The sequence below is a fragment of the Ananas comosus genome, linkage group 1, assembly GCF_001540865.1.
Source record: "Ananas comosus cultivar F153 linkage group 1, ASM154086v1, whole genome shotgun sequence".
NCBI lineage: Eukaryota > Viridiplantae > Streptophyta > Magnoliopsida > Poales > Bromeliaceae > Ananas > Ananas comosus.
Genome location: NC_033621.1, coordinates 7,734,485 through 7,759,209, shown reverse-complemented (window position 1 = coordinate 7,759,209; position 24,725 = coordinate 7,734,485). Strand labels below are relative to the sequence as shown.

General features: G+C 35.8%; 1 protein-coding gene across 2 annotated transcripts; it reads right to left on the bottom strand.

The window, feature by feature from the left end:
* LOC109722312 (partner of Y14 and mago) lies at positions 1,851-24,228 on the bottom strand. 2 transcript variants are annotated; one of them, XR_002219446.1, is made up of 5 exons: positions 23,839-24,228; positions 23,630-23,740; positions 5,968-6,225; positions 3,612-3,774; positions 2,180-2,287 (listed from the first exon to the last, which is right to left on the bottom strand). XR_002219446.1 is itself a non-coding variant. In XM_020250335.1 (4 exons), exons 1-4 carry the CDS (start codon positions 24,019-24,021, stop codon positions 2,150-2,152), a joined length of 690 nt encoding a protein of 229 aa, XP_020105924.1. In that variant the 5' UTR covers positions 24,022-24,215; the 3' UTR covers positions 1,851-2,149. The 2 variants fall into 2 exon arrangements, 1 of the variants encoding a protein (XP_020105924.1); XM_020250335.1 differs by lacking the exon at positions 3,612-3,774 and having other exon boundaries at positions 1,851-2,287; positions 23,839-24,215.

Here is a 24,725-nt window from a genome sequence, read left to right as displayed (position 1 = left end):
TCCGCGCAAGTATTGGTACCATAATCTTACATACTTCATACATTCAATATATTTCTTCAGAACACTTGGCTTCCATTTGGATTCATAGGCATTTTATCGGCACAAAAATTGGGAGAGAATCAAGTACTTTAAAGCGCACTGTAGTATATTCTATAACTACTGAAACTTGTAAAGCATAAATTATTGCCATGTTTAATATTATCTCAATGTCAAGATGGATTGCCTGTATTTCATAATAATCAATTAATCTTCACGATAATTTGAAGCTTTATATGGCCAATCAAACTTTATTTCAATCCTGTCAACACCCAATAATCCAACATGGATAGGAAGAGTTATGTAATTGGTATATAAGAGATGGCTTAAACCTAGTAATAATAGACTGGCTTAGCATTTTGGCGGTGGTGGGCTCACGGAAGTTATTATTCTAGGGTCAGGGTTGTTAAATTTGGTATAGGCCATATCACCAGCCGAAAAATGTGTATCGAATCTCGGCTGAGCCAGGAGTCTAAAGATAATGTTATAGGTGCTATCCGGAGTCTATAGACAAGGGTGACCCAAGCTGGTGGATCGTTCGGCTGTGTGTATTGTAACGATTGAGGACTGTCGAGGAACGGCAGGGTCCTTACAGCGGGGGATCTGTCACACCACCCAATAATCTCCACATCGAATAAGAAATGGAAATTGTGATTGGATATAAGGAGACTTAGACACTAGTAATTAACAATTGGCTTTTTTAAGCATTTTTGGGCCGGGTGGGTTGGGAGCCAAACGGTTATTATTTGCTAAGCAGGTCGGGTTAGTTACAAATCGCTATGCATGGTGAGGTTGATATTGTGGATTTTAAAAGCGTTATGAGTTTCTATTTAGATTCTTGGGATGTGGAAGAAAGAGGAGAGCATGTATTTTACATTATTAGACAAACTCATAAAATAAAACTGTTTGGAATATCATTACCAATATTTTAAGGAGTTATATAACCTTACATATTGAGTTTTTATTTTTTTGTGAGAAAATGGGGACATTGGTGCTGATTACGGATAAAAGATGTTTTTACCTGATTTACTCCTCCAAATCTGTTCTTTTAATTCTTTATTATCCCCCCCCAAAATTTCAATCAGAACTTGTTATGGTTGATGGGAACATCAATCATATTTATTGTATTTCCAATATTATCCAAACTAAGCAGCTTTTGTTTGGATTAATTCCAAAACTTGATTGCATTGAGTAGAATCTCAAGATAATCAATATAAATAGTTCTCTGAAATTTCCTAGGGGTCGATAAATCTTAGAGCTCCCACTATGTTTGCTCAATCCCTTTCTGCTCCTTCACTTTCTTCTTTTTTTTCAAACGTTGTACATCTTGCTGCTCTATTGTTCCATTTCCACATGCATCGGCAAGGCCGGATGGGTTTTGTTTTTCTTTAACTTTACTTTTTGCCCACGGTTTTTATTCTTTCCTTTCTTTTAACTTTTCTTTTATCCCATGCCTTTACTTCCAAATTGGCTATGGCCTGCTCTTTACCTCACAAGATTGGTCTATGCCAGGGCTGACGGTGATTGCTTTCAAATTCTGGTTTGCGAATCGTTGAGATTGATAGAAAGGAAAAAAGCCACTCTTCTTTCCCAGTCAACAGTGACTACACCTACGTAAATATATTACACATTTATATATATATATATACATGTATGTAACTGCACAATGTTCGTAACTGATGCAATTTTTATGTAGAAGATTTCTTAGAGAGGCTAAAGCGCGCGCAGTTTATTGTAATTTAGCCTGCAAATAATGTAAGCAGTGAAAAGCAAATACTCCTATTGTTACTGGTGCATAAAAATATACACTGTAGTTGAGATGGAAAACTATGTCATCCACTACCTCCACACAGCAGAAGCAAAAGTAATCTTTTAATCATCAGACAAAGCGGTACTTGTCAGCCCTTCAGGACTAAACTATATATTCCGCGATAACATGTATGGAAACCCATTTAGAACAATTTACCAAATGAACAAACTCTTCATATTTCTGAATGGATACAACGTTGAAGCACAATAAAATAGAGATCTAATGAACACCTAACACAGAAATCAACACGTCAGCTGGGAATTAGGGTTTAAGTTACTTTTTTACAGCTAAAATTAATGCGCTTTAGGAAACCACACTTGATTTTCTGTCCTCCAAAATTTTAAGCTCTTCCCGCCACCCTTCCATTTTTCTCATCTTATCCAACTGCTCGGTCATCATATTTTGATGCTCCCCTTGCAATAGAGCTTCTGCTAGTCGTATCTGCAGCATATAGTTCCAAATTGTCAAAATAGAAACATCTAGTATTGCATTTATGAAAAGTTTTGCGACTGATCAATTCCGAAAGATGTACGAGTAAAGGTTTCTGACTGTTCAAGTAAAATCAAGAGGGATCGAAATAGTTAATGACTTCCTCGGCAGTGCCGAGGAAGAGATCAGTCTTTTAAGCGTATAGCCAGAGGCCCAGAGATAGTGTCTCTATTTCGCTAATAAGTATGCAACTTGAGCAGTTATACGTTAGCCCTTTTTTTTTTTTTTTCTCTGAAAAGGAGAAAGCTAGAAAATTGTGTGGTCAATTTTAGCAATAGCAGTACAGTCGGCCAGATTTTTCTATACAAAATAACAAGCTATGAATGTACAAATTGTATTAAAATAGGCGTTCTCAAAAGCTGATATGCCATACAATTCAATGCATATTTCAACACAGATTTTGTCATGCCACCATCATTAGAAGACTAATATCATAAAAAACATCAAAAAGACTATTATTTAACATAATACATGCATCCACATATGCAAAGTACGCCTCTTCTTTCATACAGACATGCCAGCACGCATGCAGATCAACACATAGCACACGTGCGCATGCACATACATGCACATGTACAAGTGCACACATGCCCACGTGCGTGCACACACGCACACATGCCCATGTGCGTGCACACATGTACAGGCAAGTGTGTGTAGGGACACATGCATGCGTGCACATGCACTCATACGGGTTCAAAGCGTGCACATATGAGAAGATAATGTAGGACAAATTAGAAAAAGCCTAATCTATCTTGCAAGTGATGAGCCCAAAATTTAAAGAAAACTAAATTTAAAACTTTTTAGAAAATTCCAGAATAATTTTGAAAAGATTAAAGAATAAGGATTAAACGAAAAAAGAAGCGAAAAATAAAAGAGAAGAAACAGATCAAGAAAGAGAGAAAGAACCTTAAGAAAGATTTTCTCCGGCGCACATGGCAAGAGTAGGGATGCAAACGGATCCGGGTTGGTGGAGCTTCCGCCCCGGTCCGCCCCGACGGGGGCAGTAAATGGGAGAAAATCTAAACGACTCAATTAAACCTATTACAAGAAATTGACTTAAATAAATAAAAAGACGACTAGACATAATCATGTCGGCATTCGGTTCTACATCAGTCGCTTCTACTGCGCAAGATCTCATCCTTGAGATCATGATAATCAACTATAGGATGGAGATATATCGAATCATAAGGAGGATGAAGTGGTGCAATCCAATGCCCCCATCTCGAAAAAAAATTTTTAGCACTATTTTAGTCATGATTGTTATTTGAAACTCAACTTGTGGTAGAAGAGGGGCCTTCGGTGGTGGTGATGGAGGTGGGATAACGGACGCCACAATAATCTGTTTAGATGGCTCAAAAGTTGGAGTCGATGGAGATGATGAAGAATGATACATAATTGGATGTGGCTACGTCGACTTCGGCTTCTCGACCCTTGGAAAACTAGCATATCGAATGCCATTATCGTAAGAGAAATATTTATTTTCCTCCATAGCTAGAAAAGCATGTTTGGCCTCATGCCATGGTCGTCCAACTAGTATGTCACATCTCTGCATATCAACCATGATAAATACAACTTCCTCTCTGTATTCATCTTGCCTTGTGAGCAAGCTGGATTTAATACATTTGAATTCGATAATAATGGCCATCATAAGACACAAGAATAGGAGAAAAACAATAACATGGAATAAGATCTAACTTTTCTACAAATTTTCTCGAAATAAGATTATGAGAAAATTAATGATCAATTTGTACTCGACAAGGAACACCATACAAATCTCATGGTAGGTTGGAAGGAAGAAGAGGAATAGAATTCACGATCGAAAAATTCAAAGAATGATTTTGAAATTATTTTAGGAGCAATTTTGCTCTGATACCAAAACTGATGTAGGACAAATTTAGTGATGAGTCCAAATTTTAAAGAAAACTTAATTTTAAAATTTTTAGAAAATTTCAGAATAATTTTGAAAATATTAGAGAATAAGGATTAAACTAAGGATTTAAGTGCCATGGCACGGGGTTGTGCCAGAAACTTGCCGGCACGGTGCGTGCTGGGTCATGCCGATGCGTGTCAGTCACAAAAAATATATGTATGCCAACACATAATGGCATGAAATATTTATTTTCTTTAGCAACAAATTATGCCAATCATTTATTATGTATTTTTATCAAATATTTTGAACTTTATTGAGAAAATTACTTACTAATTTCAAGAATAGAGGGTTTTGAGTTGTGCCATCGGCACGGGAACTGTATCGTACCGATATCTTCCTGGCACGATATAGCACGGTGGATACGGCCCGTGCCGATAGGCACTTTAATCCTTGAACGAAGAAAAAGTGAGAAATAAACGAGACCAAATAGATGAAAAAAAGAAGAAAGAACCTTTAGAAAGAAATATTTTTATCGACGTGCATGGCAAGAAGAAGAAGATATCATGACCGCAGTCAAAAGACAAAACCCAAATTTTATTCCATCATAACTCAACTCTAAAATTACAAGGCATAGGCTATAAATATAGTCGTTAACATATAATCCTAATCTAAAACAAATCCCAAAATTTTAGAGATTTTTCTAATTCGAACATATTTAAAAAAAGCCCTAAACCATATCCCTAATTTTTAGGAATTTATTTCACACGATAAATCCAAAAAATCTTTTTTAAAAAAATCACGCAATTATAAATAACAAAAATAATAATTCAAAAAATTAGAAAAAATTAAAAAAACGACTCAATCAAACCTATTACAAAAAAAAAAAAAATTGACTAAATAAAAAGATAACTCGACCTAATCTCGTCCACATTTGGTTCTGCATCAGAATAGGCACAACCCCACACACCTACGCGCACAAATGTGCATAAGCATGTGCACAGCGTGCGGACACGAAGGATACGTGCGGGATATGGGTGGCGTTCTTTAGGGCCTTCTTCAAGGTGAAATCATTCTTAAGTGGCCCAGATACGAAAAAAGGAATTTTATTATGATTTCATTATGGAAATGAGTTACCACACTTAAAATATTTGAACGACATTTGAATCATGATTTCATGGTTGTTGAACCTCAAGATTAATACAAGCCTGATTAATTTTGTCTCTTGATTAAAAATGCTAAATACATTGTAAATATAGTTTAATTATATCATCACACATTCACACTAGTTTATTTCTTGGTGTAGTTTAATCATCTAGATAATTAATGACATATATTGTCAATATTTATCAATATATAATAGCATACAAATTAAAAATATTTATATGACTATATCCTCCAGTATCATATCCTAAGTTTTTAGAATTTGTCATATCGCTATATGCGTGTGTAGAACATAGGAAAAATCCAACCGACAGTTGCTATTCAAAAGATAATAAACCTTCCCACAACATATTGAAGGTAATAAGCCTTCTCATATAATTCAGCATATTGAACCTCCAAAAGAAGTGTGATATTTTGTTGCGCATTTGGAAGAAAAGGTTATTGGTGCCAAACAAGAAGCAGCTAAAATTTTAATCTTAAATTTTCCTGAATTATTCTTTTCTAACAAAAACTAGAAATTTAGTTGAATGAAAAAGTCTGCATATAACAAACAAAATAACAGCATACAAATTAAAACAGGAAAGTATACAATGGAAAGTACCTTTTTCTTAAGGGCCCGAATTCTCTTATCTAAATCTTGGCCAGAAGACCTATCTTTTGGAACCTCCGCTGAATCAGTGAAAGAACCCACTTCCACTGGCACTTCAGAAATAGAGATTCTATTCATCTGCTCAACTATAGATCCTGATGCATCCGATTGCTGCGGCTTAATTTGAGATAAAGAAACCTCTTCAGCCTTTAGCACCTCAGCTTGGTCGTCTAAGTTCTTCCCCTTGTCACTTGATGAAGCAAGAGCAGCCTGCCAATAATTATAAGGTTATGCTTCGAGAACTTGGTAATGAAACAATTCAATTTGTCAAAAAAAGAATTTGTGAAAGTATCAAAAACAAATTAAACTAGTTAATCTTGAAAGCTAAAAATGCAAAGCCTTGTAAGCAAAAAATATTTTAGACAACTTCGTAATAGTAAGTTTAGTAAGTTTCTAAATTGGAATGGAAGTTGCACAGTATTCCTAGGTTCATTTCTTACAATTTTATCAACCTAAAAATTTACCACTATGAAACTTTGATTTCCCCAAAGATACGAATAAATGTGTTCCTCATTTCTATCTCAACTTAACAATAGTAAAAATTTCGGGACTTCAAACAGCTTTGCGTAGGGATAGGAATGCATAAAAGAAATTCTAGGAATGCATAAAAGAAATTCCTAAGTTGTCTCAACAATACAAAAATTGCAGATCCCAATAAACACCGTGCTATTTTCATGGCATCTAAATTCATTGGCCATGTTCCATCTTCAATGACTTTGAGCGTATCAAGGGCTAGATAGATGAATTGATGGTGTGATAACAAGCTCAAAGACTATCTCTTTCACTTCAAGGGAGGTAGTAAATGGTGCAAATCAAGAACCTACTAGGCATTTAATCAAATTTGGGGCTTAATTTAGTGTCAGTTCTTATTTACTTGATTTGAGTCATATTAGGGTAATCAATCCTAATTTAATTAGGATTCTGCGAGTCTTTTTCATTTCTGTCAGTTTATTCTAATTTAGGCTTAGATAAATATTCAGATAAAAGCATTAATCCTAAGCCTATTAGCACTAGGAGATATCACTAGGAAGCTGCCAATAAAGCCATCTTCCGAACAGCCTGTCTCTATTGTCTTTGCCGGAGATTCCCCTCCTTTGCTGCTATATCTGCACGGCTGCTCAAGTTGCTGCCATGGTGTAGTTTACAAAACCTCTCTTTCTTGTTCCCAATCAAATTCAATCCCATCTCCTACAACACTTCCATGTGGCCGGTCATTTATCAAGGTGACTCTAAGGAAGACCTCACCCACCAGAACTAAACCTTACTAATTCAATGCGACAAGTTGAATGAAGAAAGAGCTGTCTTGTGAATATACATATATATATATATATATATATATATATAGAAAAGAAAATAAGAGCCACTAGCAGTATATGGGCAATTAGGGAAGAGACAAGTGACTACTTATGACCAATAGAAGCATATACTCTCTGACATTTAGGGCAGAGACAAGTGAATATTTATAAGAATAGCATCATATACTCATATGCAGTGCCAGTATTTGGGTGGAGTGGGATGCAATGAAGGCAATGACGAAGTAATTCACCAATTCATAACAAAGAAAACCAACTTGTTAATTAAATTAAAGACTAGAAAGAAGGTGACAAATGATTGTCATGTTCTACCTATCTGCAAATATTTGAAATACAATATTCCATACAAATCCATTCGCAATGATCACTTTAGAGGCTGAGGATACCCAGATCCAATACCCTGAATACTCGAAGTGCCAATGGAAATGCCAATGGGTCTTTATATGTTCCCATCACATAATGGCTCAGTCAAGGTTTAAAGTGCCGTGGCACGGGGGCGTGCCGCTATCTGCTTGACACAGTACGGCACCGACACGCTTCTGTGCCAACACATGGTACGTTTGTGTGCCAATGGATACGTATGACCTCCTACTAGCACACTTTGGTACGGACTTTTTTTTTTTTTAGTTCCAATAAGCTTTTATAATATTATTTTAAAATATTTAATCAAATAATTATGAATATTTGCTACGTATAACTTACTATACTTATCAATTAATATAATTGTAGAGTTGAGCTGGAATACTTTTAATAGTATTTGAGCTCTTTTGCTATCGATTTTTTACCCATTAGATCTACATTTTAATCAATTCCATACTTTAGATTATACTATTCAACCAACCACCCACTCAACCCTAGAGGACCACCACTAAACCTTAGAGAATCACTATCATCCTAACCCTACAATTTTTCATCCAAGGGTTAAAAACTCGATAGCAAAAAAGACCAAATACTATTAATAGTATTCCAGCCTAATTCCATACTTGTAAACATTTTTGTACGTAATGTACAGCTACACCTGATGCAGAATAAAAATTTTTACAGGTTAGAATCTTAAAAATGTAAAAACATTTTTCTTTCTTTCTTTTGACCATATTATAGTTTTTCTTTTATAAAATACAAAAAATAGTTTTATTTTAAAAAATATTTTAAAAAGCATTTGAAAAAATTATTTTTTTATTAATTTTTTCAAAAAATTTTTAGATCTATCAAAAAAATTAAGCAATAAATTATATGACAAATAAATTAAATAAATTTAAGTATCAATTTATTTAATTTAGCTTTTAATTTTATTAATATTTTTAATCTTCTAACGCAAAAATAAATTTTTATGTTTGATGTGCCTCAAAATTTGCTTATTGAGTTCGATTTTGTTCCTTTATTTGCCAAAAATTTCGCGGCGCGACAAATTTTGATAAAATACTTTATGAAAAAAATGAATGTCTGTGGTAGAAGTAGAGGGCCCGGCAAGGTCTTTGGAGGGTGTGGGATGCTTCTTAGTATCCCAAAGAGTAGAACCCCAAAAAATAAAACAAAAAGAAAAAAAAAGCAAAAAACAAAAAAAAAGCAAAAAAAAAGTGTGCCGGCATGGCATAGTGCCGTGGCACGGACCTGCGTATCGTTGTCTCGCGCGATACGCAAATCCGTACCGCAGCACGTTGGGGGGGTCCGAGACCCTCCCTGTACTGTGCCACCTTCTTGGTAGTGCAGTACGTGCCGCCCCATGCCGTACCACGGGGCGGGGCGGCACTTTAAACCTTGGGCTCAAGGCTAGCAGGGACTTTTAAGGGATTTTCATATGATGGCAAAATTCTTTTGCGTGATAGCCCTTCAAATCTCTCCAAAATAGTCAAGCTCAAGAGGATGACATCCAAAGCTCAATGTCAACAAATGTTTGGGATCCTCCATATTTTACATCTCAAAGATCTTGCTCTCTCATTGCTGTTGATGGAAAAATTACAGATGCAACCCCCACTACCTAAGAATAAGACAGCAGAGGGCAAACTAAAATAATTGACTCAGATTAGCCTTGGCACCAAAGAGGAATCTCACCGTATTTACTGTGCCAGAGAATGTTGGTTCACATATATAGATTACTAAATGTCTGATACATTATTTTCATGAGATTCAAACGAGAAGCGCTACGCTCATGACAAGCAAGTTCTTACATGTTATAATCATACATATTGCAGCTTATCAATAGCAAACCACATCCAAGGTAGATCATAGTACTGCCGTAGTGTGAAACCAACCGACCCGATTGACCAAACCACCATGTGATTCGTTCTAAACCTTCTTGATTGAGTTCAATTTGAATCAGATTAATATGTCCTACTTTTTGTAGCACAAAAAATTAACATAAGAGAATGGAGGTTTTTTCAATAAGTTTCCACTAAATAATTTTATTTTCACCGATGGAGAAATGAGTATTGTAGACAACCAATTGAGGCACTGAGAGGAAAGAAGTAAACAATGAAGAAACCTAAAGGAATCGAAAAACAACTTTCATTAACCAAATATCTAATTATAAATAACACTAATCTAGATCCCTACTTTGCCTATATATAAAAGTATCAAATTGTACCAAAAGGAAACTTTTAACCATGCAAGACTTTTCGTAACCTATCTACTGTTGCAATAGAACTCTAAAAATCATTAATTAAGACTCCACAATAAAATCCTAATCTTCCTAAAGACTCTCAAATAGCCTTAATAGAGCCCAAATAGGACCCAAAATAATAGCCAAAGAATATATATGAAAATCACCCAAAAATTCCTTCAAAAAAAGAAACTTGACCTATTACCTTTCCAAAACTACACCAAATACAAAAAATATGGAGAGACCGATAAATCAAGCCAGAAGAAACCTAATTATCTAAGTTTAACCGATATAATTAAACAACTAATGACTCGAATGTGATCTTGGCTAGGATTTGAATTGCATCATTCTATCCATATTCACTTGATATCTTATTTCTCCATGGTTGAGGGATTGTAAATACTAGCACTTTTGAATAATAGAGTGCTACTCATAATTTTTCCTCCAAACATGTAGTAAACATCACGCTAACTAATGGTCATTAACCATTGAGCCCACTGAAATTCACTTTGTCAAGCAATTATATCCATTTATTGGGAAATTATATAGGCCACTCTCCTAACCACTATGAGGGTTCACTACTCGCCTACTCCAACATAAGAATCAAGTATTAAAGTAGGAAGCATGATTAAGATCCCAAAAACATAGCCCGAATTTGAGTCCTCCTGAATTGTGATACTAACAAGTAACAAGCTTAGCCTTCAAATTTTAGGTGCAAATGTGAATTAATTATACGAATTAGGTAGCAATGAGGGCAGCAAGACTTGGCACGGAACTGTGTTGTTCCATAGGAACCTAGGCACCAAGGGTTCAAATGAGAAAATAGCCACTTTACATGTAGTGGTAAGGTTTGCTTTCATTTCCTCATTTTATGATTTTCATGGTAATTACATTACAAAAGGTGAACTATTACAATAATAATATTCAATTAACAAAAACTGATTACTAACTTATAAGGAATATGTCAAAGAAACAAAACGTAGAAGAGAGACATCGACTCCTTAAGAAGTGCCAAATAACTATAAGGTTTGGAAGTTTTCAATATCAAAGTTCTTCACCATGGATGAAGAGTATTAAGCATGCCAACCAACAAAGTTTAGCATATAACTATAGTCCCATAACAGCACCAGCACCAATATAGGGGCTCATATTCACACGCATCTGATAGGTCAGATATTCTGGATAATTTAGTCAACGTTATTGAATGTAACCAAAGTTTATTGTATAGTCATATAGAACATTAGATAAAAGGTGTTTGACCTATGAGTTTTCAAAACTTCAATAAGGAAAAAACCTTTAATTACTGAATGAAAAGATTAGAGGATCCAAATTAAAATTAAGCTTAATTGAATTGAATTTTGAGTGGTGGGTAATGATTAAAATAATTCTTTTGATGATCTACTTATCGATGGGGCCAAGGATTAAAGTGTTGCCCCGTGCCGTACGGCATGGGGCGGCATAAAGGGGGCACGGTAAGGGGGGGTCTCGCACCGCCCCCCGAGACAACGCGGAACGCAGGTGCATATCGCAGCACGTACCGGCGTGCTGCGCCCTTTTTTTTTGCTTTTTGGCTTTTTCTTTTTGCTTTTTTCTTTTGCTTTTTCTTTTGTTTTCTCGGGTACCACGCCCCCACGCCTATGTTGTCTTTTTTTTTCACTTTTCTTTTGCTTTTTGACTAGGGTACCGTGCCACACACCCCCCCTCCTCTGCGCCTGTTTAGTGTTGTCTTTTTTTCACCTTTTTTTGCTTTTTGGCTGATGCCTCTTTTTTTGTTTGTTTTCTTCTTTTTTTGGTTTTTCCCGTACACTTTTTTCGTTTGCTTTTATCATGTCACCATTTTTTTTTTTGACTTTCTGCACCTCCCCCCCTCANCCCCCCCCCCCCCCCCCAACCCCCCCCCGCCGGCACAGGTACATCTCACCTTCCTTTCTCTTCGCTTTATATTTCGTTCTTCCCCCTCCCTTTCTCCCATGACTCGCTACTTCTCTTCTGCTCTATCTTCATTTCTTCTCAGTTCTTACATATCTTTCTAGAATTATTTTAATCTTCTTTTTTTCGTCACTTAAAAGAGGCAAAAACATTGCAAATCGCATATTTACTTGTTAGGTAAGTCAAAAAAATTTATAATTAACTTTTTATTTATCAATATAGGAGCCAATTATCTATCGACCCGAGCCCTCTGCTTCCACCATAGGCATCTATTTTTTTCTTCGCAAATTATTTTGTCAAAATTTGTCACACCGCGAAGCTTTCGGTGAATCAGGAGAACAAAAATCGATCTCCTAAACAAATTTTGATTAGATACTTTTTAAAAGAATAAAAAAGGAAAAAAAAAATATGGATGTAATTGCAGTCCTATTCTGGTTGTTTTAGTCATTATATGCTTCCTAATCAAATCAATATATAGATCTTGAAAAGTTTTTAGAAAAAATAAAATTTTCTATCATTTTATCTGTTATAATTTTTTAATTCTAAAAAAAGATAAAAACAAAAGAATTTTTAAAGTTGACAGATATGATTTTTTTTTCATCATGTCGTTCTCTTTCTTATTTTTCTAGAATAGATTTTATGTTAGTTGTCTGTATGTCAATAATTGTAGATTATAATGCCACCTAAAGGAACAAAAGATTATGGCTGGCAGCATGGACAAATGATTGATGGGAATGGATTTCATTGGAAGTGCGATTACTGTAATATGGTCGGAATGGGCGGAGGTGTCACTCGTCTAATGAACCATATTGCTGGGGGTTTTCCTGAAGTAGCGAACTGCCCTAAAGTCCCTCAGGAGATAAGACATGAATGAAAATTGAGTTAGAATCTTCAAAAATAGAAAAAAAGAAAGCATGGGAAGATCAAGATGAACTAGATAAACAAGCGGCTGAATATCCCCCTGTTGACCCATATAAAGGTATAGATGATGAATTGGATGTTGATACTAGAGCTGCCATGGAAGCATCTGCACAAGAAAGATGCAGCAAGATGAAGTCCAACGACATAGAGCACAATTTGGACGCTCTCAGTTTGATGTCGGTGGTAGGTCTGGGTCTGGCTCTGCACCATCTAGTTTAGTTCTAAGTGGTTCTGTTAGCCGCATGTTTGATAAATTTAAAAAAGAACCAAAAAGAAAAAATGGATGACATCTAATAGATATAGACCCAATGGCATTTTCTGGTCCAGATGCTCAACAACAACACATAGATATAATGCTAAAAAAAGATAAAAAAAGGTTGAATTGCTCGAGCAATAACAAAGTTTTTTTTACTTCAGTCATATTCCTTCCCATGCAGCAAGTACTCCATATTATAGATCAATGATCGCTACCATACAAAAGGAAAGTCCATGAGTTGAACCCCAAACATCGTATAAGATCTCTAGCAAATACTGTGACGCAGAGGTCAATAATATTCATGCATGGGTAAAAAAGTTCAAACAATAGTGGGAGATGTATGGTGTTACCTTGATGTGTGATAGTTGGACAGGACCGACAAAAATGAGCATTATAAATTTTTTAATTTACTGTAATGGCAAGATGGTCTTCCACAAATCAATCGATGCGACCGGTTGATTTGAAGATGCTAACTAATATATGCATTATTCGAACAAGTTTTAGGTGAGGTTGGTGAGAAATATGTGGTACAAGTTGTATCGGAACATTGGTGCGAACTTCCAAAAAGCTAGCAAACTACTAATGCAAAGGCATCTACATTTATTTTCGACTCCTTGTGCAACGCATTGCATCAACCTAATGATATCTGACTTTGGTGAAATAAATCGAGTAAAAAAAACTGTAGATACTGCACAACGTGTATCTAAGTATTGTATAATCATCTTTGGGTCCATGCTTTAATGGTGAAATTCGCAGGACAAGAACTTGTACGTCCTGGTCTCACACGATTTACCATTAATTTTATTTCTCTAAACAATATCCTTCAAAGTAAAAATAGATTAAAGTCCATATTTGTATCAGACGAATGGCAAACATCTCATTATGTCTCCACGGCTGATGGAAAATCAATTGAGCAAATAATTCTGTCTGCCAAGTTTTGGGATTATGTGAAAGAGATTGTTGATATTGTCGAGCCGCTATACATGGTCCTCTATTTAGTGGATCAGAAAAAAACCTCAAATAGGACATGTCTATTATAAACTAAGAATGGCTAAAGATAATATCAAAAAAAATAATCCGTTGCGGTGTCAATCTTATCTAAAAATTATTGACAGACGTTGGGATATCCAGATGAGTTGGGATCCACACCTAGGTAAGTTATAAATTATAACAAAACTATTTATTAGTGATTGTTCATTTGTATTATTGCATTAGTAATGGAGTGATTTCTTTCTTAATAATAGATTACTATCTTAATCCATCTCACCATCATCATTATAATCTTGAATTTAATGATGAACTGTTGAAGGCATTACAAAACGTTATCAATATATTGGAAAGGGATCCAACACATGTTGCTCTTGCCATAAATGATGTATAATGGCTTTTTCAATGTCGTATTAATTTGCTAGATATTAATATGTTGATTGCTAATTATTATATTATCATAATAAAGGAAAAAATATTTCGTGAATCCTCTAAAACTTTTTGGCCAAGCGGGTGCAATTAACGGAAGACACAATACCGATCCGAGTAAGTAACTCCATAATTTAAACATTTTACACCTGATGATAAATCTAATTTGATATATTTTTAACTTTTAATTGTACAGCTGAGTGGTAGCTACAATATGGTGAATCAACAAAGCATTTAAAAAAGATTGTTGTGTGTCTTATCTCAAACGACAACGTCTAGTGGATGTGAATGCAATTGGAGCACATTCGCATTGATGCATACCAAAGTGCATAACCGATTAGCGTATGCTCAGAACCTAATTTATGTCCACTATAATAGGAGGCTCCATTTAAGATGCATGCAAGAGGACTATGATAAGGAAAAGAAATTAAAAACTTATGATCCCTTGGATGCAAGCTTTATCAATGATGCATCAGACCCCATACTTGATTGTCTACAAGATGGAGACAATCAAGAGAACCCATTACTCGATGAGCCTGGCGCTCCACCACAACCATTCAGAATAATCGCTGAGGAAGCAGGAATTAGTGATGCTGAAAGATGGGCTGACGACGAGAATGTAGGAAGGTCTCAAAGTAATGTGCAAGAACAAACAGCTTTGGACGAAGAATCTCAAAATCCTGCAGATGACTCTGATGCAGAATTTGAACGTCTTATGCAAGGACATGGACATGATTGCTCACATCATACTCAGAGTCAATCTAGAAAGGAGAAAACGTCTTATATCGCAAAGAGACCTTCAACGACAGTCCGAAGTGGTAAGAGTAAAAAAAAGTATGACATCGATGGATCCATTAGATGCAACTGATGCACTCCCACAAGATGATGATAGTGATACATCGACACCAGCAGATTTTAAATTACCACGGTTTAAAGATGAATGTAGTGATGATGATGATAATACCACTAATAGCAATGAGGATGGCGGCAACGTCATTCGACCAACACAACAGAAAGGTGGGGGTGGTCTTATATTTACTGAAGAGCAATACTTCACACATACCACTCAAGATGCTGATCATGGATCTCGACCACGTCAAACATCTTGAATGGTATATGACCGTAAAAAGATAAAGAGGTCCTCACGGACCTCACAACAAGATTATGGAGAGATGAGAGAAGGTTTGGAGGCAGTATCAACTAGACATCCACAAAGGGATGATACTTTGCACACACAGTTTGATAGTACTTCGATATCATCGTATCCCTCATATCAACATGGCCTTTATGGAGGGATATTTGATTATGATGCATCAATTCATAGCACTCAGAGTGAATCCCAATCCATCCCGCATCAATTGGAGCAACAACAATCCGATTAATATCCATCTATACCTTCACATAGTGAAAGCTCATATGGCGAATTTACGTCCACTGACACGTATGCATACCCACATCATGGTTCTTCTATTCCGTACAATCCTTATCTTTATAATGTTTCAGTCCATATGCCACATATGATTGTTGTCCATTACATCCACGATCCAGTTGTATATGCAAATTATCTCCGACAATATAATGAGATATATCGGGAATATATGAACAAGGATGCAAGTGCCGCCCCATGCTGTACGGCACGGGGCGTGCCGTACCGTGCCCCCAAGAAGCGAGCACGGTATATGGGGGGTCTCGGACCCCCCCTGGATACCACGGCACAAGGCCGCATGCCGCACGAGACAAAGCGGCACGCGGCCATGTGCCGCGGCACGCGGCCATGTGCCGCGGCACTGTGCCGCGTGCCGCTGCTTTCTTTTTTTTTTTTGCTTTTTTTTTTGCTTTTGCTTTTTTTTTCTCTTTGGATCCCTCTCTTTTGGATCCTTTTGAAAGTGCTATTGCCTAATTCGCATCATGTCACATGCCCTGATATTTTTTTTGTCTTTTTGTGTTTTTTTTTTGTTTGGCCTTTGGGTAACCCAAAGGCAATCTCACATATAAATTCATGCAAATCCGCCTCCCGACCCCCGCGGCCCATTTTTCTTTCCTTCTTATTCTTTCTTCCCCTTTCTTTCTTTTGTCGATGCTTAGCTATCTTCTCCTCTCTTTTTTTCTTTTCAGTTCTTACATATCTTCCTTAAATTATTTGTCCTATTTTTCTTGTCGCTTGAAAAGGAGTCGCTTGAAAGAAGGCAAAGACATTTCATATCGCAGATTTGCTTATTAGGTAAGTCAAAAAAATTATAATTTAATTTTTTTATTTATAAATATAGGGGCTAATTTTGAATTGACATATCCGATCCAGCACAGACATCCACTTTCTTTTCGCAAATTATTTTATCAAAACTTCTCGCACAGTGAAGCATTTGGCGAATCAGGGTAAACAAATTTTAAGGTACATCAATCATAATTTCTTTTTTTGCATTAGAAGATATAAAATATTAATAAAATTAAAAGCTAAATGAAATCAATTGATATTTAAGTTTATTTAAGTTTATTTAATTTATTTGTCATTTAATTTATTGCTATTTCTTTTGATGATCTAACAATTTTTCAAAAAAATTTAATAAAAAAGTATTTAAAAATAATTACAAAAAATAATTTTTAAAATAATTTTAAAATTATGTTTTTATATCTTATAAAAGAAAGACAGTAAAACGATCAAAAGAAATAGCAAAAAAAAGATGTCTTTGTATTTTGAAAATTATAACCTGCAATAATTTTTAAAAAATAATATAAATAAATTTAAATTAATTTTAAGAAATTATAATTTTTAGAAAACTATTTCGCTAACTTTGTATTTTATACTATATTTTTTAAAAGAATAAAAAAGAAAAAAACTATGGATGTAATTGCGGTCCTATTTGGGTTGTTCTAGTCATTATTATATGCTTTATAATTGAATCAATATACAGATTTTGAAAAGTTTTTAGAAAAAAATAAAATTTTCTATAATTTTATATGTTATAATTTTTTCAAATTTATCAAAAAATAAAAATAAAAACAAAAGAATTTTCAAAGTTGGTACTTGGTAGATATGATATCTTTTTCATCATATCGTTCTTTTTCTTATTTTTCTGGAATAGATTTTATTTTATTTGTTTGTATTTCAATAATTATATATCATAATGCCACCTAAACGATCAAAAGATTATGGTTGACAACATGAACAAATGATTGATGGGAATAGGTTTTATTGGAAGTGCAATTATTGTAATATGGACGGAATGGGCGGAGGTGTCACTCGCCTAAAGAAACATATTGCTGGGGGTTTTTCTGAAGTATCGAACTGCCCTAAAGTCCCTCAGGAAATAAAACATGCAATGAAAATTGAGTTAGAATCTTCAAAATTAGCAAAAAAGAAAGCAAGAGATGATCGAGATGAACTAGATAAACGAGCGGCAAAATATTCCCCTATTGACCCATATGAAGGTATAGGTGATGAATTAGATGCTGATACTAGAGCTGCCATGGAAGCATCTGCACAAGAAAGATGGCAGCAAGATGAAGTGTAACGACATAGAGCACAATTTGGACGCTCTCAGTTTGATATCGGTGGTGGGTCTGGGTCTGGGTCTGAGTCTAGGTCTGCACCATCTGGTTTAGCTCGCAGTGGTTCTGTTAGCCGTATGTTCGACAGATTTAAAAAAGTAGAAGACATCCAAATATTATAGATATAGACCCAATGGCATTTCCACACTCAAATGCTCAACAGCCGCATATAGATACAATGTTAAAAAAATATAAAAAATGTAGAATTGGTAGAGTAATAGCAAAGTTTTTTCACTTTAGTCATATTCCTTCCCATGCAACAAGCACTCCAAATTATAGATCAATGATTGCTACCATACAAAAAGAGGCTCTAGGAGTTGAACCCCCAACGCCGTATGAGATCTCTGGCAAATACCTTGAAGCCGAGGTCAATAATATTCATGTATGGGTAAAAAACTTGAAACAACAGTGGGAGATGTATGGTGTGACTTTGATGTGTGATAGTTGGACAGGACAAACAAAAATGAGCATTATAAATTTTTTAATTTATTGTAATGGCAAGGTGATCTTTCACAAATTAATCGATGCAACCGGTCGATTTGAAGATGCTGACTATATATATGCATTATTGGAACAAGTGTTACGTGAGGTTGGTGAGAAATGTGTGGTACAAATTGTATTGGACAATAGTGCAAACTTTAAGAAAGCTGGCAAACTATTAATGCAAAGGCATCCACATTTATTTTGGACTCCTTATGCAGCGCATTGCATCAACCTAATGATGTCTGACTTTGGTGAGATAAATCGGATGAAAAAAACTGTAGATACGGCACAACGTATATCTAAGTAATTGTATAATCATCTTTGGGTCCATGCTTTAATGGTGAAATTCACAGGACGAGAACTCGTACATTCTGGTATCACACGATTTGCAACAAATTTTATTGCCCTAAACAGTATTCTTCAAAATAAAAATAGATTAAAGTCCATGTTTGCATCAGATGAATGGCAAACATCTCGTTATGCCTCCACGGTTGATGGAAAATCGATTGAGCAAATAATTCTGTCTGCCAAGTTTTGGGATTATGTGAAAGAGATTGTTGATATTGTGGAGCCACTATATGTGGTCCACCGTTTAGTGGATCAGAAAAAAATACCTCAAATGAGACATGTCTATTATAAACTGAGGATAGCTAAAGATAATATTAAAAAAAATAATCCGCTATGGTGTCAATCTTTTCTAAAAATTATTGACAGACGTTGAGACGTCCAGATGAGCCGGGATCTACATCTAGCAGGTAAGTTATAAATTATAACAAAACTATATATTACTGATTGTTCATTAGTAGTCTTGTATTGTTAATGGAGTGATTTTTTTCTTAATGATAGGTTATTATCTTAATCTATCGTACCATCATCGTTATAATCTTGGATTTTATGATGAACTGTTGAAGGCATTACGAAACATTATCATTAGATTGGAGAGGGATCCAACACATGTTGCTCTTGCCATAAGTGAGGTATAATATTTTTTTAATGTATTATTAATTTACTAGATGTTAATATGCTGATTTCTAATTATTATACTATCATAATAAAGGAAAAAATATTTCGTGAATCCTCTAAAACTTTTAGGCCAAGCGGGTGCAATTAACGGAAGACACAATACCGATCCGAGTAACTACATAATTTGGACAGTTTACAGCTGACGATAAATCTTATTTGATATATTTTTAACTTTTAATTATACAACTAAGTGGTGACTACAATATGGTAGATCAGCAAAGCATTTAAAAAAGATTGTTGTGCGTGTCTTATCTCAAACGACAATGTCTAGTAGATGTGAACGCAACTGGAGCACGTTCGCACTGATACATAACAAAGTGTGTAACCGATTAGCGTACGCTCGATTAGAGAAGCTAGTTTATGTCTACTATAATATGAGACTCCGTTTAAGATGCATGCAAGAGGAGTATGATAAGGAAAAGGAATTAAAAACTTATGATCCCTTGGGTGCAAGTTTTATCAATGATGAATCAGACCCCATACTTGATTGGCTACAAGATAGAGACAATCAAGATGACCCATTACTCGATGAGCCTGAAGATCCACCATGACCATTCAGAATAATTGCTAATGAAGCAGGAATTAGTGATGTTGAAAGATGGGCTGACGAGAACATAGGAAGGTATCAAGGTAATGTGCAATAACAAACGGCTTTGGACGAAGAATCCCAAAATCCTACACATGACTCTGATGCAGAATTCGAACGTCTTATGCAAGGACCTGAATATGGTCGTTCACGTCATACTCAGAGTCAATCTGGAAAGGAGAAAACATCTTATACCGCAAAAAGGCTTTCAACGACAGTCCGAAGTGGTAAGAGTAAAAAAGGTATGACATCTATGGATCCATTAGATGCAGCTGATGCAATCCCACAAGATGATGATAGCGATACATCGACAACAACAGATTCTAGATTACCACAGTCTAAAGATGAATATAGTGATGATGATGATACCACTGATAGCAGTGAGGATGGTGGCGACTTCATTCCACCAAGACAACAGGAGAGTGGGGGTGGCCGTGGCCTTATATTTACTGAAGAGCAATACTTCACACATGCCACTCAAGATGCTTATCATGGGTCTCGACCACGTCAAACATCCGGAGTGGTATATGACCGTCGAAAAGATAGGAGGTCCTCACAACAAGATTATGGGAAGATGAGAGAAAGTTTTAAGGCAATATCAACTAGACATCCACGAAGGGATGATACTTTACACACACAGTTTGATAGTACTTCAATATCATCGCATCCCTCATATCGACATGGCCTATATGGAGGGATATTTGATTATGATTCATCAATTTATGGCACTCAGAGTGAATCCCAATCCATCCCATTACATAGTGAAAGCTCATACGGCGAATCTACGTCCACTCATGCATATCCACATTATGGTTCTTCTATTCCATGCAATCTATATCCTTATGATGCTTCAGTCTATATGCCACAGATGACTTTTGTCCATTATATCCACGATCCAGTTGCATATGCAGGTTATCTCCGACAATACAATGACATATATCAGGAATATATAACTTTCTCACAATACCAATAATACTTATAAGTTATATCAATATTGTCAAATAAATCTTGTATCTGCAGGTGACAATATGCCATATGATCAAGCGCGACAATCTATGTGAAATTAAGCAGTTATCTCTATATAAAGATGTAAATTTAAATAATTATTATACTTGTGAATTTTATTATTGTATTTTAATTTCTATTCTACATCAGGTATAGTTGTATTTTACTTACAAAAAGCTTACATGCATGTTAATTGATGAGTATAGTAAGGTATATATAGCAAATATTCATAATTATTTAAATAAATCTTTCAAAATAACATTATAAGAGTTTATTGAAATCAAAAAAATTGAAATAAATCCGTGTCAAAGCGTGTGCCAGTCGGAGGTCATGCGTATCTGTCGGCACGCAAGCATGCCCTCGTCGTACCGTGCCAGGGACGTAACGGCACGCCCCCGTGCCACGGCACTTTAAACCTTGTATATGACTTTCTCACAATATCAGCAAAATTTATATCAACATTATCTGCAGATGACAATATACCATATAATCTAATGCAACGATCTATGTGGAATTAAGCAGTCATCTCTAGGTAAAATTGTAAATGTAAATAATTATTTAGTTAAGAATTTTATTATTGTATTTTAATTTCTATTCTAAACCAGGTATAATTATACTTTATATACAAAAAGCTTACATGGATGTTAATTGATGAGTATAGTAAGCTATATATAGCAAATATTCATAATTATTTGTCTAAATCATTCAAAATAACATTATAAGAACATATTGGAATAAAAAAAAACTTAAATAAGTCCGTGCAAAAGCGTGCCAGTATGAGGCCATGTGTATCCATCAGCACGCACACGTACCACGTGTCGGCACGAAAGCGTGATCGTGCCGTACCGTGCCAGGAAAATAATGGCACGCTCCCGTGCCACGGCACTTTAAACCTTGCGTGGGGCTCACGATGGAAATGAAAAACACCGTAAAGGTGGGGATAAGAAGGATGCTATCCTCATAAACTAGGGTAAAGACGAGCAACGAGCAACCCCAAAGGTTTGTAGGGACATAAATAGGGAAAGGCCCCTAGTCCCCACCCTGCCCCTCATTCTCCTTAAATTATAGAAATATCTACATCATGACATGAAACTCTACAATACAAGTATATATCAACATGTTTCATGTACATTATTCACCAGCACGGCATCTTGTCAAATATACTTTAAAGTGATTTTACAATATGTAAAGATTCTATAACAACAAAAAAATTCAAAATCTCTTCCAACTAAACCATTAACAACCTATCTAATCTTTCACCCTAGAGTTACAAGAAAGTGTTAACTTCATCTTCTTCGGACCCAATGCTCGCCCATTTCATCAAGTCAAAAAGCTCTGTTCAGTTTTAAATTCTAGAAATCTCCAAGCTATAACTTGAGAATATTTCCTTCTTGAACATCCTGCTTCTCAATATTATACTCCAAATCATGTGCTCTTCTTTAAATGGCTCAACTAAGGATTTATAAAGGAATGATGAAGCACTATGTTACTATTTCTTAATGATCAATAAAAAAAATGTTCAAACATGCAATTCTCTTGGTAATTGAAATAAAAATTGCTACTTTTTTGGTTTGATGTTTGTCAAATACTCAAATCTTATCTTTGAAATGTGGGATGCTTCAAACATAAACTTAATCAAGCCTATTAGCATAACACTGAAGTTAGCTTCGTAATATAAAAAAGAAACTAAAAGAACTTTACATATATTCTAATATTTTAAATCTTTGTAAATAAATCAACTTGTAATAAACAGACAAGCACTAGGGAATTTCAAAACAGTTTGCATGCTCATGAGCTTTACAAATAAAAGAAACATTGCCCTTTCCACTAGTTGATAGGCTTCTAAAGTTATTAATTGACTTCTATGGCCCCCAGAAGACCAACAATTAGATCGGAAACTTAAACTTCTGATATCTATTTTAACACATCATATATTGAGGATGAATTTGTCGAATAGCACATCATCTCTATTCTACAAAATAAAGTTCAATGTATTAAATAGAATAAATCTCAAGGGATGTTTCACTCGGGAAGGGTTGGGCTCGGAATGGGTATTCAAATGAATCACCTCCCGTTCCAACCACCCGGACAAAAATAAACCTATTTCAATTCACACTAGAAGGTATATTGAAAATTGTTTAATAACTAGATTTTCAACCCTGGCTAGAAATGCAAAGTGGAATCTCATTCCAAGAAGGAACTGTAATCATCCATTCCAGTTCCTACGCCAGTTGCAAACGAAATGAGCTAATGAAACCAGCCATTCAACTTTGATTCCAACACATCCAAATTCATTTCTAATTCTGACTCCGACCGGAAATTAAACATGCCCTAATTGTAGTTTGCAGCTAGGGTTGATCACTTAAATTCGTTCGCTCTACATCCGGATAAATCTTGTGTGGAAATTCTCTTCTACTATACACGCACAATGCACACCATTCGTTTGCTGGTTTTGTTGTTACAAAAGATGACAATTACAACTTTACAAGCTACCAAAGAACCAAATAGGTGAGCAGATCGGAAGAGAGCGAAATCACCTGATGCCGCTTCTCCTTTTTCCTCTCGTTCCTCTTTGCCGACTTGCTCTTGGGCTTCGCATCGAGCTCCGGTTCGTAGCCTGGTGGAACATCCGGCTGCGCCTTCTTCAACTACACGGAAACCTACGACTTAATACCCCAGGAAAAGCATACAAAGAAACGGCTACGAAGAATCCTATGGCCACAAGAGAGAAACAGAAGAGACTCACGAGTGTGCCCTTGGACTGGTAGATGGCGACTTCGTCCTGGGGGACGTACCCGGCGCGAATACGGATGGCCTTGCGGAGGGTGCCGTCAGGGCGCCGCGTCGGGGCGAGAATCCTCTCGCCCTCCTTCGGGATGGACAGCAGGCGAGGGGATGCGCGGCTCTCTTCGCCGCCCGCACTGGCCATCGCCACCGCTGCAGCACGCCGGAGAGGGGGATGGAAGCGAATTGGGATTTGGGAGGTGGGGAAGGGGAAGTTGGGGAGGGCCAGACAAGGGGCGTGGGGTTTTGGCCGGCCTGCAGTCTTGGAGAGGATATGGGGTTCGGTGTAGTGGTCTGCATATCACGATTCTTACACTTGCATGTGGGGCCGATGCTCTGATCGTATTCCCAATTCCCAGGGGAGACTGCACACGGCTGGTTTTTGACTTGAACAAATCTTTCCCCGGATAAATTACAGCCTAAACCCTAATCCATCGAATATCTATAATCAATACAAAATAAAACTCGATATATTGAAAAAAAAAATTAAAATAAAATAAAAGCTATGAATATAAACAATTATGTGCATGTCTCGCCAGACCTATGCAGAGCCAAATAGTGCGGTGGTCGAAAAGAAAACGTTTGGCATATAAGCAGTACATTAATGGACCACAATAAAAATATGTTTGTTTCATCGATAAATAAAGAAAGGTAAAAATATTGACATAGGTAAATATTTATTTTTATTATTTGACTCCTCATAATATGAATTTAGTAGTAACTCAAACTCTTTAAAATATCATATTAATTTCAATGCAAGATGGACTAAAGTCAATTGTGAAAAAAAAGAGCAAAAATAAATTAATAAAATATTAATACTGGGACTAGAGATGCAAAACAAGCCGGGCG

Bases quoted from the DNA above. Each gene is read 5' to 3' on its own strand.
- LOC109722312 (XM_020250335.1), bottom strand. From the start codon at position 24,021: ATGGCCAGTGCGGGCGGCGAAGAGAGCCGCGCATCCCCTCGCCTGCTG. The intron at 23,741-23,838 runs GTGAGTCTCTTC...GTTTCCGTGTAG, and splicing joins ACCAGTCCAAGGGCACACTC to TTGAAGAAGGCGCAGCCGGA. The intron at 6,226-23,629 runs GTGATTTCGCTC...AATTATTGGCAG, and splicing joins AAAAGGAGAAGCGGCATCAG to GCTGCTCTTGCTTCATCAAG.